At 43.7% G+C, this 19,303-nt stretch overlaps 1 protein-coding gene across 5 annotated transcripts in view; it reads left to right on the top strand.

Moving 5' to 3' along the window:
* The window catches only part of WIPF3 (WAS/WASL interacting protein family member 3), a 125,473-nt gene that overhangs the window by 923 nt on the left and 105,247 nt on the right, over positions 1 to 19,303 (top strand). The window contains exons 1-2 of one of the 5 annotated variants that reach the window (XM_033930746.1): positions 811 to 859; positions 12,577 to 12,624. The exons of 1 other annotated variant lie outside the window; for it this stretch is intronic. Coding sequence is in view for 1 of the 4 variants with exons in the window: in XM_033930742.1 (XP_033786633.1) it covers positions 563 to 859 (297 nt within the window). In the remaining 3 variants the exon portion in view is untranslated. Of the gene's footprint in view, positions 1 to 547; positions 860 to 910; positions 1,282 to 12,576; positions 12,625 to 19,303 lie in introns of those variants that run through there. 3 more of the 5 variants (XM_033930742.1, XM_033930744.1, XM_033930745.1) reach the window with 3 other exon arrangements.

The following is a 19,303-nucleotide window of genomic DNA, read 5'->3' as shown; positions in this document are numbered from 1 at the left end:
TGGTCAGATCATCTATCCCAGTGGTTCCCAACCCTGTCCACCACCAGGCCAATTGGGTTTTCAGGCTAGCCCTAATGAATATGCATGAGAGAGATTTGCATATAATGGAAGTGACAGGCATGCAAATCTGCTCCATGCATATTCATTAGGGCTAGCCTGAAAACCCGATTGGCCTGGTGGTCCTCCAGGACATGGTTGGGAACCACTGATCTATCCCACTGGCCAATTCAGGTCACAAGTACCTGACAGAAATCCCAATACAGTAGTAGCAACATTCCATGCTACCAATCTCAGGGCAAGCAATGGCTTCCCCCATGTCTGTCTCAATAGCAGACTATGAACTTTTCCTCCCCAAACTTGTTTAAACCCTGCTAGACTAATCCAGCTCATTTAAAATTCCCATCTGGTTGTATGATGGGACTTGTAGTGGTAATCTGGGATACAAGTTCATTACCAAGACCGGCCAAAAAAAAAAAAGAGAGAGACTTCCCTCCTGGAACTGGGTAACTTGACACCTCTGGGGCCATTTTGTTGTTGTTGATCCTTGTGTCCTTTTGGGAACATGGTAAAAAACCAGGATTTGCAGGATTCTCAGGATCTCCAGGATGTAGGGCGGACCACCTTAAGAATGGAATGTTCATTTTCGCGCTTCTGGGGAATGAAGCGCCGGAGCGCGCATTGTTCTGGAGTAGAACGGCGGCGGCGGCGGCGCAGCGGCAGCAGGTGGGAGGACGCGGAGCCCGATCCGGCCCCGCCCCCTCCTCTCTCCTTGCCAGCGCCCAGGCACCGAGCGAGTGGCAGAGGAGAGGAAGCAGCCGGCGCGGAGATCGGAGGTGTTCACAGCGATCCAACCACTCAAGTAGGTCCCGAAGCTTTCAGGTCCATCTCGGAATCCCTACCTTTCTGTGAGCAGCCTCCGATTGCACTGCCGGAGCGCCTGTTCTTCTCTCTGGTGTAAAGTTCACCGGGCTCACTTGTTTTGCTCTCAAGGAGAAAGGCAGGAATACAGGAAGCGCCGGAAGAGAGAGTTGTTGATCTGTCGAGAAACTCTGCATCCCGTCGCTGCCACTTTTGCGGGAAGAGAGAGCTTATCTGCCCTGTGTTTACAGAGCCATTAGATGTGTTTTTTGCTCTTCAGTCTGTAATATTATCTTGCAAGAGGTCGCTCTGCCCGTGCTTGCTGTCTCCTCTTCAAGGCTGTGACTGTCAGGAGGATGGGCTGCCGCCCAGGACTCCAGCTTTGCACCTGAGGAAGTGCATGAAATCTCTTCCAGGAAAAGGGTAGGCACTTATAAGAGCCATTCCTTCTCCTTAATGCCCTGTTGGTCTTTGCAGACCAGTCCAGGGCATTGCTTCTTGGAGGCTGATCATTTGGTGCTCTTTCTCTGTTGCCCACCCTGCATGCTGGCCTCTCGGGGACCCACATATGGGAGAACACAATTGTCTTTTGATACAGACTTCTTTCCAGGGAAACCCCAACTTTCAAGCCCCTAGTTACCTCACTTGCAGATTTTGAAAGTTAAACTTAACAATCATGGTTTCCTCCCCAAACCAACCCTCTCACAACAATCCTGTTAAAGTGCGCAATTGGACATCATTCTTTGATCTGTATGTAGAGGGTCCACTTTCCCCTTAGAATGTGCTGATGTCCATAGAGTTTGTGCTGCTGTTAGGACCTGTTTGCTTAGACTGCTTCTCTGTGCTGCCTCAGAAGCCACCACCCTAGGCAAACATCTATTCTTGCCTAATTGTTGATCTAGCCCTGAAGATTTGGTATGTTGACTTGCTTATTCTGAAGCAGTACCTTAATTATCTCTGATTCTGTAATTAACGCCTAATCCTGTAACTCTCCTGGTAATGTAATCCGCCTAGAACAGGTTAAAGTGGAATAGAAGTCACCAATGTAATGTATTCCTAAACTCTGATTTTGGGAAAACTACAGAAGATAAGTTTTCAAATCGTTTTGTATGGTGCATTATCACCTCTAGGTGGTGTGCTAGAATATTAGAGTGGTGAATTCTTAGATTATATACTATATATTCTGTTGATGTGTTTTTGTTTTTTATTAAAAGAATAAATGGATTAGCGATGAGATGGGCAGAGTTATAATAGCTCCACATGGAGTTAGAAAATATAGTGGGAGTGGCTGACTGAAAGAGTGTCTGTTCTTTTGTGTGGTTATCAAAAATAGTAGTCAAACTCATCCACTATTTTTCGTGCAACCCTAATATATACGATTTCTTTATAGGATCCTCAGCGGCACCACTAAGAGATCGACAGTAGTCTCTGCCACAACCTCCTCTCCCAGAGGAGGTTGTGGCAGAGACTACTGTTCTGGGTTTCAAGTGCAAGTTGGATGCACACCTTCTTGCAAATCACATCGGGGGATACGGGAAATCCGGGTCTCCAATAAGGAGCACCTAACTGGGCCTCCGCATGTGCGGATCACCGGACTAGATGGACCTAGGTCTGATCAGGCGAAGGCGTTTCTTATGTTCTTATGACAACATCTCATTGCTCTAAGTTTTACACGTCAGCTCGTCATCGGGTCCCTTTTTCAATCTTGAAAGACTACTTAATTTTTATTTGCTTTTGTTTATATTAACTTTTAATTTAATATTTTAAGCTTAGATCATGTGGTCTCTGGCTAGGGATTTACATGCCAACATGTTCTTTTGTGTGATCATTTTTCTGGATATGTGGTCTCGGTATGATATTGTTTTCGTGCCACCTCAGTTCATTGCAGAAGCACTATAAAAGCAAGGCTTTTTTGAGAGGGTCCTGAGTACTAGCTCCTTTTGTATTGCTTGATAAAAATAACCCATAGTCCCCAAGTATTAGGGTTCTGCACACTGGGGGGGCAAATTCTATAGTGAATTGGCTTCAATTATAAGCTTTAACAAACTCATAATTGAAATTTTTTTTTAATGAATTGGGCAAAAGGTGCCTATCTTCTTATGCGCTTATCTTTTGTAGAATTGTGCCTATCATGTGGCACCTAGCAGTACCTAACAGTAAAGTAGGCGTGCTTGGGGGTGGAGAGTGACTTAGGCGCTGCTAGGTGCGATTCTCAAAGGACTTAGGGCTAGATTCACGAACCGGCCCGATGAATTCACAAAACTCCAATATGCAGATGGGGGCAATGAGAGAAATGCCCCCATCTGCCTGCCCGGATCGCTCTATAGTGAACCCAGTGCATGCACAGACCATATGTAGATGGTCTGCGCATGCGCTGGACCTCTGGGCCTGGCATAGATTTTTTTTTTTTTCCTGTGAACTGGTTAGATGGAATATTTTCAGGAAAAAGAAAACCTATGTGGAATGTTGTCCAGATTTTGGGTCTGATTCATGGAGGTGGAATCGATCTTCAGTGTGTTTTTGAAGTACCACCACAAAAATGTTTTGCGGGGAAAGGTGGGAGAGTCGGAATGGGCAGGCAGGTGTGTACGTGAAGTAGATCAGCCTGGGCTGATAGCAAGAAGTGCAGCCCCACTTTTAACCTGTCGGTTAAAACCACGGGTTAAAAACACGGGCTCGCAGCGGGGCATGGCTGAAGAGAGCAGGACTGCATGGCGGAATAGGGCAGAGAGGCAAGGGGAGAAGAGAGCAGGGCAGCATGGCGGAAAGAGAGGAGAGCGCTGGGCGCTTTTATGGATAGTTTCAGGGCTGCGGGGCTGGGATTTCAGGCAGAAAGCAGGACAGTCGGAAAGGCGGTTGAGTGACTGGTCCCCAGCTGTCGCTTCTTTTGATTGGCTAGCCCAGTCGGTGTTCCTGAAGTTTTCTTTTGTGAATCACTGCCTTCCTATATATATATATATATATATATATATATATATATATATATATATATATATATATATATATACATGCAATTCCCCCTCATTTGCATGTGTAGATCTGATCGGGCAGGAATCGGATCGGGAGTAAGGTTAGTGAATGGGAGTGGGGTCGCAAACCGATCGGCGCACGATCGGTATGCTTTGTGAATCTAGCCCTTAGGCATTCATATTATAGGCCTTTAAAACTCTGGCCTTCATTATAGGCGCCTAAATTTTAAGTTAGATGCAGCTAATCGCAGTTTTTGTATCGGGCACTTAAGAGTGATGGACATGCGAAAGGCACCATATTTTTAGACGCCAAGTACAGAATCCGGCCCTCAGTGTTGCCTTTTCATGAATTCTGTGGCTGGTTGCATGGGGCTGGCTACTGCGGGGTGAATCTCTCAGTGACCACCCGACTCCTGAAGATTGGCCTAGTGCCTGATTGGCCCAGGTGCCTAAGACCCCCTCCTATGGGGTCCAGGGCAGAAATTGGGAAGGAGACCCCAGAGCCCACCTTCAGGCTGTGCCTCATTCAGCTTGAGGCAGGCTTGGGGCCTCTGTGTCATGGAGGCCCAGAGCAATTGCCCTGATTGTTACACCAAATGTGGGCTCTGCCCTCCACAAACAGAGAGAAAAACATATTTTGAAATGTTATTTTCATTGCTGCTTTTTTGGGTGGGTCTCTTTTTATTGATGTCAAATACTAGACACAAAATCTGCCAGGCAATCCAATACCACATCTGCTGTCTTGTTTTTTTGTTTAAGTTGTTACATTAAATGCCTTGTATAGACCACCTGTTCTGCCAAGGGTCTTGGGCAGCTGCTGTCTCTGTATCTCACAAAAAGCAGCAGCTCTTTGGCTTCCTGTCAAATATCAGTATCCTCCACGAATACCCCTGTAGAGAGACCCTAAGTGGTTTAGTCCAGGTTGTGACTAATCAGTCTGAACAGTGAATAACAGCTTGAAGATTTTGGTTTTATTTTTATTTCTTTGTTTTTATTGAGAGGGATGGAGAAGGAACAGCATCTTGTATGAAGCATAACTAAGAAAAATGTTATAATTCCTCTGTACAGGTCATTGATGAAATCTGCCATGGAGGACCGTGTCCATTTCTGGAAGCTCTGCTTCTTCCAGGTTATAAAGAAACTAGAGGAGATCAAGAGAGGGCTACCAAAATGATACAGGCTCTGCACCAAAGGCACAGAGAATGACAAAATTCATCATCATTCCTGTCCCCGCGGATAGCCATGGGAAACCTTCCCGTGTCATTCTTTAGTGTCTATCTCAGCCTCAGTCCTTCTACATCAGCATTCTTCAATGCAAGGCTTGAGGGTCAGTGGTTGTGTCCATTCATACTCTGATTCTTATTTGAGCCAAGTATAGGACAATGAACCCATTGTGACATCACTGATGAGGTTGGCTCTTAGGCATTGGTGGAATGAGGCATTATTATATCGCAGTATCTGCTCTGGATACCAGAGACTGTCATTCTTACACGTGCATGGCTTAATCTTTGAGACAAGCATATGCTACTGGCAGGATCAACCAGGTAGCCGCGCTCGGCGGGGCCGCTGCGGACCGGACAGACGGGACGCGGGGAAAGGTGAGCGACCCGCCGCAACCTCAGTGGGGAGGAGGCGTCCCTCCTCCCAGAGGCGGCGGCGGACAGCGATTCTTCCCCCACCCGCGCACCGGACGGCGGGCAGCAGCGGCGGCGGTGGCCCGACCTCCTCCGCACCGCGTCGGAAGGGAAGAAGGGCCTCGGCGCAGCTAGCGACAAAGAGGTGGTGGGAGCTCTCGTCTCTCTTCTTCGTTGGGGAGGAGAGAGAGAGAGAGAGAGAGACGGAGATGATCCCGGGGCGGGGGACGCCCCCGGGAGCCAGAGGAATGCGATTTTTTTTCGATGGGCCTGAGAGACGCGCGAGAGAAGAAAGGGAGGGTCATTCGTTAAAGCCGGACCCTTTCCGTCTCGCGGCGCGTGGGGGGGGGGACCCCGAGAGCATACACCTGCCTGCGGGCTCACCCGGCTTTGTTGTCTATCTCAACCTCAGTCCTTCTACACCAGCATTCTTCAATGCAAGGCTTGAGGGTCACTGGTTGTGCCCATTCATACTCTGATTCTTCCCTCTCTCCTTAAAGAATGACATGGAGATGGTTTCCTGCGGTTATCCGTGGGGATGGGAACGGTGAACTATGACATGAACTTAAGGATCAAAGGCAATGTGTGGAAAATTCTAGAAACAGCACCCTACCGGTGCCTAAGTTAAGTAACAAATGCCGTTTAAAATGGCAAAAAAAGGGCACCTAAATAATATATGCACCGGAATCACGCCTACTTAGGTGCTTTAGGCTGTCGACCATCAGTATGGGCCTGGCAAATACCAGAAATGGCATTAGGTGGCCTAAAGCACCTACATAGGCGTGATTCATAACAAAATTAGGTGCCAGAAATGTAGTCTGGGAAAATCCTGGCCTACATTTCTGGCACCTATCTATCAATAAGGCGCTGTCGCATGATTGACATGCAATTGGCAGCTGCCTTTTTAGGTGGCTGCTGCTATCGATGCCCTATAGAGAATCTGGGCCTGCTTCTCAATCTTTTTATGGCCATGATCCCCTGATCACAGTCAAATAAAATTTGGTGATTCCCTAGAGGTGCAGAATAAGGATACACCGGGAGAGCTCACCCGGTTCTTGATTCTAAGTATGGATTTTTTTTTTTAAACATCATTTTTAGTAATTTTTGTTTGTAGAAATATTTCCAATACAACAACAAACAGGAGAAAGTAGCAGTAACAGTCAGGTCTTTCGCGTTATTTCTTCACGATGACCTAAAGAAACTGACCCCCCCACACCAAGGAACCTGCCCCCCTAACCCCTCCTCCCCCGCACTCTAGTGTCAAAAGTTCAGTAGAGAACTTCTAGCTCTATGGGACAATCCCTCCCAAACAGGGGCCCATATTCTCCTGAATTTCCTCCATGGCCCAGGACCTCCCCTCCGGACATCCAGATATTCAAATTTCAACAAAGTAAACAATTCATTTCTCCACTTGGTAAGGGTAGGTGCTTCAGCTTGATGCCACAGCAAAAGGGTACATTTTCGGGCCAGTAAGAAGGCCTTTTGCAATAACATGTTACTCCCTCTAGAAAAGCCCAGACGAACCACCTGAGAAAAGAGCAGAACATCCGCCCTCAAAGGAATCTGCTTACGCAGAGCAGACTGCAGTTACAGTGCTACAAAAGACCAAAATGTTTGAATGTGGTCACAAGACCAAAACATATGAAGCAAACCGGCAGGGGCGGACTGGCACTTAGGACACTGAGCATGAGAGGCATATCCAGAGTCATAGGCCCGAAATGGTGATCCATGTAGCTGCAAAAGAAATTTGAAGTGTTGCTCCTGCAGCACAACGGAGCGAGCCATCCGAGGAAGATGTTTCATAAGAAGACGAACTCCAGGTCCAGTAATATGTTCAGACGGAGAGAGATCCTGGTTCTACACAGCTGCCACCACCTTAGGGACCCAGGTTGTAGCAAAGCCGCCCAAACTGATTTGATGAAAAGATAAACTAATCCGAGTCTGACGGGACAATGTCAAGGTCTCACACACCACATCAGCCCTGTCGTCGTTCAAAGTAGCAGCATCTAAGGAGTGGAGATAATGAGACACCTGGTGGTAGAAGAGCCAATCCCTAGCCTCCAAGAGACCCTCCGCCTGTAGGTCCTGGAAAGAACGAGGCACTCCCTCCTCCGACACCACATCTCGCACGTAGCATAGACCATGAGCACTCCATTGCTGCAACTAAAGTTTGGAAGCATCAGGATCCAGATCTCGATTACCCCACAAGGGTAACAGAACCGTGGAGGTAAAAGGCAAATGAATGCATTTACACAACCATTGCCAACATTGTCGCATGGATCTCAGCAAAGGATGATTCCTGGTGGGAAAAATCCAGTGAGGGTACTTAGCATGAAGATAATACATCAGGTGAGTAGGAGCCATCAATTGCTGCTCAAGAGTGATAGATGTATAAAACTGAGTGTTCTTGATCCAGTCCACCAGGTGCCTAAGAAGGCAGGCTGTGTTGTATCTCCTCAAATCCGGAAGTGCCACTCCACCCCTTCCCACAGGTAGAGATAATTGAGCAAGAGTCATTCTGGGTTTTCTATTATTCCAAAGAAATTTGCGTAAGACAGTGTGATACATGTTAATATCCTTATTAGTCATATACAATGGATAAGTCTGCATCACATAGACCCACTTAGGGAACCATTTTGTAAAGTGCAATTCGACCCCTTAAGGACAATGGAAAGCGAGCCCGAAGACCCAAAAGATCCCTGGACTTATGCAATAACACAGTGAAATTTTCCTTATAGGCCTGGGATAGATTGCTGGTGATACATAACCCCAAATATTTTAGTTTGTGTGCCACCTTTCGCAAAGGGAAGGGGATCAACCAGTCCGCGTAAGCCAAAGCCTCAGATTTTTCCAAATTTAACTCCAGACCAGACACCCTTCCATGATCACCAGCCAATTGCAATGCCCTTGGAAGAGACCAACCCGGTTGGGTCAACAAGAGCAAAATATCATCCACAAATGCCAGACAACATACCTCCTCCCACCCCACGAACAGCCAAGAAACCGATCCATCTTCCTGAATCCGCCGCAATAAAGGCTCCAGGAATAAAATAAATAGTAAAGGGGAAAGAGGACAACCATGACGGGTGCCATGCTTCACCAGAAAATAACCAGAAACCACACCATTAAGCAACACTGCCGAGCTAGGAAGATGATACAAAAGACGAACCATGGTCAGGAAAGAACCCCCCAAACCATAGCCCTTGAGCACCGCAAACAAGTACTCCCAAACCACTTAGACAAGTGCTTTACTAGCATTAAGACTAATCAGGAGACCCGGGAGGGAGTGACTAGCACTATGACCCAAAGCCGCCATCACCTTCCTGACATTCCAAATCGCCTGTCTACCCCGAACGAACCCCACCTGGTCTGCATGAATCAAATCCGGCAGAAAACCAGCCAGATGATTAGCCAATAGTTTTAAGCTCGAAATGAATCAAGGAAATGGGACAATAAGAATCCACAAAAGCTAGGTTCTTATCAGGCTTGGGAATCAACACACTATGTGCCCGATTAACATGAGCAGGGAAGGCCCCCAAAGAAATCACCTTGGTAAATGGATTTTTAAAAAAATCCTAATTAAAATGCCAAACCATTGTTTGGGAAGCTCTGATCTAAGGGGTCCTTTTAGTAAGCTGAGTTAGGTTCTAATGCATGCATAACACAGCAAAAATGGCCTAATATGGGACACGCTAAAGCATCATGTGTTAGTGTTTGAATGGGCATGCACTAACCATGCGGTAATTATTATTATTTGTTTTAGGGAGCATATCAGCGGCCGAGAGTGGGTGCTCCTGTGGTAATCAGCTAGTACATGGATAACACGGGAGCCTTTACTACTTACTAAATAGGTGGTGCTACGTGTTCCCATGGTAATTTTTAATAAAATAAATATAATTTTTAGTAAAATAAATAGAGAATGAGGGTTTTTACAGCTGGGGAAAAATGGCCTTAGTATGCTGGAATGGCCTATGTAAGGGCTCCCTAAGGCCATTTATTATTGCACCCTAGTAAACAGACCCCTAAATATTTAGACCCAGAGAGGAGAGATTGTAGAGGAATAGACTGACTGTTAGTGCAGCTCCTTGTGACTCTTGAGTGAATCATTTAACCCTCCCCAGGTACAAAGTAATACCTACATATAATATGTAATGTGCTTTGATTGTAATCACAGAAAGGTGGTAAATCAAACCCATCCCCTTTCTCTTATACAACAGAGACATTCAAAGACCTCAAAGATATTATTAGATTCCGTACAAAGGATCTGTAAAACAAGAAGTCGAATCTGAAGTTGCATGTGGACAGGTTTGGAAATAACCTCAAAATGCAGTCCTCCATAGGAGGAATGGTGAATGCGTGGTGGAAGCAGTAGCGCAGGCTGACCCATTACCAGATGCAAAAAGCACAGAGAAATGAGGGCAAGAGCTTGCATCAGTTTTCATCTGTGGCTTAGTCCCAGAAACTAAATTGGGCAGAATAGATGGCAAGGCCTAGAGGTTATTCTGGAGAATCTGGACCAAACTCAGTGAGTTCCCAGATACAGCGGTGCCTCAGCATGTGAAGCCTTAATTTTCACGCTCCACAGCAGGTAGGAGCTGCACTGCCAATTCCAGACTCCGTCCCTTCTTTCTTTCTGCACCGTATGTCTGGAACAGGCTGCCTGAATCAATACGTCGTGCTCCATCCCTAGCAGTATTCAAATCCAAGCTAAATGCCCATTTTTTTTCTGAAACTGCCTTTAACTCTTAACTCCCATTCACTGCTGTCAGATCCCTAAACCCACTGTATCATTTCCTCTACCATAATCTCTCCAACCCTAAATGTCCTGTCTAAATTAGATTGTAAGCTCTCCTGAGCAGGGACTGTCTATTGTATGTTAAAATGTACAGCGCTATAGAAATAATAAATAGTAGTAGTAGCACGCAGAGCAGCAGCATAGAGGCCGCCCTGGAGTTCTCTGAGAGGCCATGCTTTCTGTTCACACAGGCACACTTACGAAACGCCTGGAACTCTGCCACAGGCTGCTAATGAACTCTGCCATCCCCACCCTCCTTTCCCATGAACGGGGAGTGAAGAATGTGGCATTAAATTCATAATTAATGTACTTTAGTCTTTGTCTCATGCTGTTTGTGCAATGGCTTTCAAAGGTGACTTCCTTTTTTTTTTCCTGGCACAGTACTACTCAAAAGGGTCCAGAGAAGAGCGACTAAAATGGTTAAGGGGCTGGAGGAGTTGCCGTACAGTGAGAGATTAGAGAAATTGGGCCTCTTCTCCCTTGAAAAGAGGAGACTGAGAGGGGACATGGTAGAAACATTCAAAATACTGAAGGGAATAGACTTAGCTGATAAAGACAGGTTGTTCACCCTCTCCAAGGTAGGGAGAACGAGAGGGCACTCTCCAAAATTGAAAGGGAATAGATTCCGTACGAACGTAAGGAAGTTCTTTTTCACCCAGAGAGTGGTGGAAAACGGGAATGCTCTTCCGGAGGCTGTCGTAGGGGAAAACACCCTCCAGGGATTCAAGACAAAGTTAGATGAGCTCCTGCTGAACCAGAACTTACAAAGTTAAGGCTAGTCTCAGTTAGGGCACTGGTCTTTGACCTAAGGGCCGCCGCGTGAGCGGACTGCTGGGCACGATGGACCACTGGTCTGACCCAGACAGCGGCAATTCTTAGGTTCTTATCGCCGGACTGATACTAAAATATTACCTGTAGTCTCAGTCTCTCTCAGCTCAGTCCCACATGTTTTTATAAAAATGTTTGCCTGCCTTCACAGATATTGGGGTCCTTTTTACAAAGCCGTAGTAGCGCTTCTCCCTTGGCAAATGCACCGAAGCCCGTAAGAATTGAATGGGAGATGCGTTGCTGCAGCTTTGTAAAAGGAGCCCTTGGGTAGCTGTACAATCTCTCGTGAAAGTGTGACTGGCGCTGTAATACAGTCACAAGTGTCAAACATACTCCCTTTGGTATTTCACACCCATTTTTTTTACAAGGGTGCATGAAGCGGTCCTGGAATGCATTGCAGATGCCTCAGAAAAAAGGTTAGCCAATGAGTGAGCACCCGAGACGTGGATGCCTACAGCAGATTTTATTTACCTGGTAACAGAAATCCTCATTGACCCCATGCCCAGGCTTAGAAGTGAGGTTCGTTGCTGTCGTGGTATGTGCAGAACTGTCCCATTTGGAAACTTTGCTCCTGAAAGAAACCTTGGCATCATTCAAGTGATTGGACTACAGGGCTTTGGGCTTTGGGTTCCAACGTTTTAGTCTGGGGAGAGCTTGCATTGTGATATGAGGTTTCCAAAAGCAGATCCAGGCTGCAGCAGAAATTTGTCTATAAACAGTCTTCAACAGCATGGTTGGAGAACCCTGAGAACTAATGGTTAATCATGTCATTTGAAAACAGAGGCTTCTACTTTCATTCAGGCTCCTTTCTTATTTTTACCATTATGGCAAAGGTCTGTTTACTTGGGGGCGATGGTAGAAAGGGGGGGCTTTAGAGTGTAATGCAAATAAAAACTTCCCAGATTTTTCTGAGCTATAAGGAACCCTCTTTATGGCAAAGGTCTGTTTACATGGGGGCGATGGTAGAAAAGGGGGTTTTAGAGTATAGTGCAAATGAAAACCTTCCCAGATTTTTCTGAGCTATAAGGATCCCTCTTTATATCATCAAATGTTTTATAACAAACACTATTAGTTCTCTAGCATTATCATTGTATCCAGGTGTCGGAGAGGTTTGCAGTCCATATATTCCTTCCAAAGTTCTCTGGGGAGTCACCTAGATCCATCCTGAACACTTGGGCCCCTTCTCTTGCTACCCCAAGCTTGCTTCAGCTATCCTAATCAAATTAATTCCTCCTGTTTCATATAGAAACATAGAAACATAATGGCAGATAAAGGCCAAATGGCCCATCCACATTAACCATTATCTTTTTCTCTTTCTGAGAGATACCACATACCTATCCCACGCCTTCTTGAATTCAGACACAGTCTGTCTCCACTACTTCCTCCGGGAGACTGTTCCACACATCTACCACCCTTTCTGTAAAAATGTATTTCCTTAGATTACTCCTGAGCTTATCACCTCTTAACTTCATCCTATTCCGTCTCATTCCAGAGCTTCCTTTCAAATGAAAGAGACTCGACTCATGCGCATTTACACCATGTAAGTATTTGAACATCTCTATCATATCTCCCCTCTTCTGCCTTTCCTCTAAAGTATACATATTGAGATCTTTAAGTCTGTCTACCATATGCCTTACGACGAAGACCATGTACCATTTTAGTAGCCTTCCTCTGGACCAACTCCATCCTTTTAAATATCTTTTTGAAGGTGCGGCCTCCAGAATTGTACACAATATTCTAAATGAGGTCTCACCAAAGTCTTATACAGGGGCATCAATACCTCCTTTTTCCTACTGGCCATACCTCTCCCTATTCAACCTAGCATCCTTCTAGCTTTTGCTGTCACCTTTTCAACCTTTGGCCACCTTAAGATCATCACATACAATCACACCCAAGTCCTACTCTTCTGTCATTCACATAAGTTCTTCACCCCCTAAATTGTACCATTCCTTCAGCTTTTTGCAGTCCAAATGCATGATCTTACATTTCTTAGCATTAAGTTTAAAATGCCAAATTGCAGACCATTCTTCAAGCTTCACTAGGTCTTTCTTTAAGTTGTTCACCCCATCCAGGGGTGTCTATTCTATTGCAGATTTTGGTATCATCCGCAAAGAGGCAAATCTTAACCTGACAATAATAATTATAATAATAATAATTTATTCTTGTATACCGCCACACCCAAAAAGTTCTAGGCGGTTCACATCCATTAATTAAGATCCGTGCTGACACAAGGATTTACAACCCTCCAGTACACTTTCTCTTGCTGATGGAAACTATCCCCAGTCTAATTTCCTATCTCAAACTGCTAAATACTTCAAACCACACTGCCTATTCTCTACTTTCATCACTTTACCAGCCATTTTGTCCTCTACCCTCTCCTTGGCTCTTGAGCTTCCGTATTTTCTTCCTTTTAGCCATCTCCATTCTCTCTGAATCCATCAGATTTTTGTCACTGTCATCATAGTCCCCCATATGCATCTTCTTACTCTCCTGCTGCTTTTTCTTCTCCTCCTCCTCTTCCTCCTCTCCACTGGGGATATCAGTCCCAATCCTCACCTTCCAAATCAGCTCTCATTCTGCCTGTGAAGATCAAACTGCAATATCTCCAATTAGGCCGGCTAAAAATGAATCTGTGGCTGAAATTCACCGATCATTTTCAACTGAATTGCTCCTGCCTATGCCGGCTCTAATATCAATATACTTCTAAGGTAGGCCCTGGGAGGGTGATGCTTTTTTTGTTAGGTGTGGGGAGAAAGAGTGGGTAGTGCTTATGGTTTGGGGTGGGGAGTTTTTATTTCAGCCAAAAATTTGCCTGCATTTTTGGCCAAAACTGAAACATGACTGAATTGGAATTTCAGGCCGGTTTTGGTGCCTGTTAATATACAGTGCTCCATGCATCTGGTAGCCTTGGATCAGTGGCATGGAATGCTGCTACTATTTGGGTTTTTGCCAGGTACTTGTGACTTGGATTGGCTTTCGTGAAGATGGGATACGGTCTGACCATTGGTCTGATCCAGTAAGGCTATTCTTATGTTCTTAGAAACCAAAATTTGGTCATCCTCTATCTTCAATCTTATTCTTAGCCTTTTTTCATATGCCCATATAGTTGGTTTGTCTCAAACAAGCTTGCTTATGTTCACAACCTCTTTATCTCTCATACTGTTCTTGCTCTGATTGAGACTTGGCTTTTTCCTTAAGACTGCTTAAGTTGTGGCTCTCTGATATAGAGGTTACTTTTTCTCAAATATACCTCACCTGGCTTGTCACAGCAGTGGTGCTGGACAGCTATTCTCCTCTTCTTGTAGGTTTCAGCCCCTTCTTCCACCTCAGTCTCATTCCCTTCCTTCCTTTGAAGTCCTCTCTATCTGCCTATTCACTCCACCGCTTCACCAGATAGCTGTCTTTTATCGACCTGTTAACAAGACCTTCTCTTCCTTTTTCACTAACTTTGACTCCTGGGTTTCCTGTTTTCTTGAACTATCTTCGCTTTCTGTTATTCTTGCTTTAACTCTCTCATTTGCAGCTATGCTCCACTATCCCAACTCACCAACATGGGCCAATCAACTGTTCCTGCTCAGTTCTTGCCCTCTCTGACCATTATCCAAAAAATTCCACCTTTAATCATCCTTCCCCAATAACAATCTTCACTCTTGCACTTTCTCCACCATTGTCTCTTCTCTCTGTTCATCCACTCTGTTATCCAAATCTGTCAATGAGGCAATGGTTTCCTATAACACTATATTTTCCTCCACTTTGATCACTCACACTCCTCCTATTTTCTATCTTGTAATTTGCACCAAATCCCAGCCCTACCTGACCTCAAGAATCTGCCACTTACAGTCTTGTGCCTCCTCTGTAGACCACCTGTGGCTAAAATCCGGTGCCCATGTTGACTCCATATATTCCAAATTTTTGCTGATCCCAGTCTGCTATTGCATTTGCTAAACAAGAGTATGATGTCTTTGACAAACTCTTCCCTCCAGCTTTCCCTGTCTCTGTGCTACACAAAACTCCCATCTAAAGTGCTTCCACCTCCAACCTCCTTCACTTTCTGTCTAGTCTGTCTTGAGTACTTCTGTTGGGAATTTTCACAAGATCAGACTTAGTTCCCCATTAAAACACCTCCATCTCCCCTTCTCTCACTTCATTCTCACATCATCCTTTCAACCCTTGCTTTCTTTTCTAAAATCACAAAGAAGGAAACTGAACATTTTCTCTCTTCAAATTCAGTACCTGTTTGTCTGATCCCATTCTCATCCATCTACTCCACTCTATCTTATCTGTTCTACTGTAATTCCTTCTATCTGTCAGATCCTCCAGTTTACCATTTTCTTCTGCAACTCTCCTGGTTCGTTCAAACATGCTGTGATACACTACTCCCGGAAAAATCTTCCCTGGGTCCTATTTGCTCTTCCAACTCTTGTCCCATCTCTCGACTCCCTTTCACATCCAAGCTACTTGAACATCTCTCTGCTATCTGGACTTTTCATCTCAAATGATTCTTGATCCACTCCATTCTGGTTCTTGTTCTGTATAGTCTACAGAAGCAACTGGGAGAGATATAAAGGGCAAAAATCTTTAGATAGGTGCCAATTAAAGCTCCTGGTGCTGATTTCGAGCCCTAATTTGGATTAAGCTAGAAGCCCAAAGGAACATGAGGAACCCCCACCAACTTTATGTTGAGCCTTTACAGATGTGCAAGTTTTTCTCCACTGAGAGCCACGTTGATGGCATCATCCGAAATGGCAGGTTTGGGGAGAGTTGGCTCTTATGGGCCAAATGTATGCTGGCACGAGCTAGATGGATTCAGAGAGAATGGAGATGGCTAAAAGGAAGAAAATACAGAAGCACAAGAGCCAAGGAGAGGATAGAGGACAAAATGGCTGGTAAAGTGATGAAAGTAGAGAGTAGGCAGTGTGGTCTTGAAGTATTTAGCAGTTTGAGATAGGAAATTAGACTGGGGGATAGTTTGCATCAGCAAAAAAAAGTGTACTGGAGGGTTGTCAGGTTAAGAGTTGCCTCTTTACAGATGATACCAAAATCTGCACTAGAATAGACACCCCTGGATGGGGTGAACAACTTGAAGAATGACTCCATGTAGCCACTACATTTTATTAGTCTTTTGTAAATCGCATAGAGCCTCAAGGTTATGCGGTCTAGAAATTGATGTTATGTTTTATAGCCCCTTTTTGTGCAGCCACAGGCCAGCAAAAGGAAGCCCATGGGCCATAGTTTAGACACTGCTGGTGTTGCAAAAAAGGATTGCTATGCTAACATATGTGCTTCTTTTATCAAGCTGAATAGCATGGACTGTTGTGATAAATGCACCGAAGGCCAAAGGTATTTAAAGGGGTTTGGTGTATTTGGCACTCGCTAGCACAGCTTGATAAAAGAGCCCTTAATTGAGATAAGCTCCTCAAAGCTAAGGGATTTGTAATAAAGTACAAGACAACCTCAGATACTGGGTCTCTTTCAAGGGATGTATATAATATTAATTTCTTTATTTTATCCCAATTAAAATTTTACAGGTTAAGCAGTAATTTAAATTATTAAAAATATATGCACATACTTACAAATTTGTTTCTCAGTAATATGTTATTCTAGAATGTTTCCACACTAGATCAATAAAATATATTTGCTTAGCTTACCCACACTTTTTGAATTTTTCTATTTTGCTTTGCTACCTTGGCTGCTAATCAAATTTTCACTGTTATAGCATATCAGATTCTCTTTCTGTGAATGGAAAGTCTCTCACCATGGACCAGGACAAGATCCCCTTTGTTTTTTTAATGTATTTTATATATGGTACATCTCCTGGTCCGTCTAGCTCAGTGGTCTCAAACTCAAACCCTTTGTAGGGCCACATTTTGGATTTGTAGGTACTTGGAGGGCCTCGGGGAAAAAAAAAGTTAATGTCTTATTAAAGGAATGACAATTTTGCATGAGGTAAAACTCTTTATAGTTTATAAATCTTTCTTTATGGCTAAGTCTTAATCATAATATTGTAATTTACAGCTAAAGAGACATATGATCAAAAAACTGTTTTATTTTACTTTTGTGATTATGATAAACATACCGAGGGCCTAAGAATAGTACCTGGCGGGCTGCGCAGTTTGAGACCACTGGTCTAGCTGGTGTCCAGGAAATCCCTTGTTGTACAATATAGAGTTTGTGTTCACAGTTATGGTATTACTTGTCATTGGCTGTAAACAGGTGAAAGTAGGTGTAGTGCCTTGCTGGCACTTTATCATTGGTCCAAAGTAATAGGATATGCTAAGTCATGGGGCAATTGTCCTATGATGTAGGGCATATTTAGCTTAAGGATACACAATACAACCCGAACTAAAACTCCTAGGAGTTACGATAGACAGATGTTTCACAATGCAGCCCCAGATCAACAAAACAACCCAGAAAGCTTTTCTAACCATGAGAAATCTCCGTAAAATCAGAAAATTATTTGACCAAGCACAATTTAGACTAATCGTCCAATCCCTAGTCTTAGGTCTGCTGGATTATTGCAACTCCCTATATCTTCCTTGTCCAGCCACTATGATAAAACAACTCCAGACCATACAAAACACCGCCCTCAGATTGATCTACTCACTCAAAAAATATGATCACATAACAACTGCCTTCTTAGACTCTCACTGGCTACCCATACAAGCACGAATCCAATTCAAATTCTACTGCCTGATATTCAAAGCATTACACGGCTCTTCCCCCTCCTATCTAAATAACCGCTTAAACCAAATCTCCACCTTAAGACACAGAAGAACCTCGAACCCTTTCGCCTTCCCCCCACTCAAAGGCACACAACGCAAGAAAATGTTTGACAACCTTCTAGCAACACAAGCAGCAAAAATCAACCATTCCATCTCCAATCTTATGACAATATCAGACAACTTCAAAACATTCAGAAAATAAATCAAAACCCTGCTTTTCAAAAAATTCATCCAAATATCTTAACCCCTCCTCTTTTACCTCCAGAAGATTCACCTACCTTCAGATCATCTTCCCCCAAATTACCCACCTTAACACCTTCCAATACCATAAATAGATTATAACCTACCCTCTCTAACTGAATTCCATATGTATTTTTCATACAGTTCTTCACTGTCAGTTTAATTTCCATCCTATAAATTCACATAGAATTTTTCTTTTTTCAACCATCTTTATTTTCTCTTCTTTATTAATTTCCAGGTACTTTAGTTAGATTGTGAGCCTTCGGGACAGTAAGGGAATTTTTTTAAGTACCTTCTTACTTCTCATTTATAATCTTAATGTATATTTTCTTCAAACCGCTTAGAACCTAACGGATGTAGCGGTATATAAGAAATAAATTACATTACATTACATTACAACTCATCATTTTGATAGGTTCAGTAAATATGAATTTTCATTGTTTAGGTAACAGATCTGTTTGTCTCATTACCCGTTGGGTGGGCATATTTGCTGAGTTTCACCTCTTCATCAGTGAGGGACACTAAGGAAAAATCAAACCAAGTTCAAAAATCACAACTCAAACTTCTTGAAACATAGTGTAAAGAATCAAATTAAATTAAATTATACTTATAAGTGCTGAGTACTATTTGGTGAATACCGGTGTACTGACTTAATCTTGATCTTAAAGCTCTTAAAATTCCTATATTACCTGGTGAAGGCTCACTGAGATCAGACTCACTCAAAGCAAACGGGCCAAAGTTTCAAGAAGTTTGAGTTGTGATTTTTGAACTTGGTTTGATTTTTCCTTAGTGTCCCTCCCTGATGAAGAGGTGAAACTCGAGTCGGGGGGACAGGATTGGAAGAATGAATGAACACTTCTAGGATTTTTCACGATCATATCAGCAGTGTCGTTAAGTTATCTTTTTTTAGGCTCAGACAAATTCGTTCTATTTCCCAATTTCTTTGTGAAAAGTCTCTTAAAATTCTTATCCATTCTTTCGTTTTATCCAGAATAGATTATTGTAATTCTCTGTATAATGGTATTGCCCAAAAGGAACTTAAACGCCTTCAGATTATTCAAAACACATCTATAAAATTGATTACAAAAGCAAGGAAATTTGACCATGTGACACCTCTTCTTAGGGAAGCACATTGGTTACCAGTCACCCACCGAGTATCTTATAAAATATGCCTGCTTACATACAAAACTCTTCTTTTCAAAACCCCAGCATTCATTCACAAATATTTGATTCCATATACTACTAATCGAACATTAA

Source organism: Geotrypetes seraphini, chromosome 2, assembly GCF_902459505.1.
Source record: "Geotrypetes seraphini chromosome 2, aGeoSer1.1, whole genome shotgun sequence".
Classification (NCBI taxonomy): Eukaryota; Metazoa; Chordata; class Amphibia; order Gymnophiona; family Dermophiidae; genus Geotrypetes; species Geotrypetes seraphini.
Note: the sequence above shows the minus strand (reverse complement) of the source record. Positions and strands in the feature narration are given on the sequence as shown.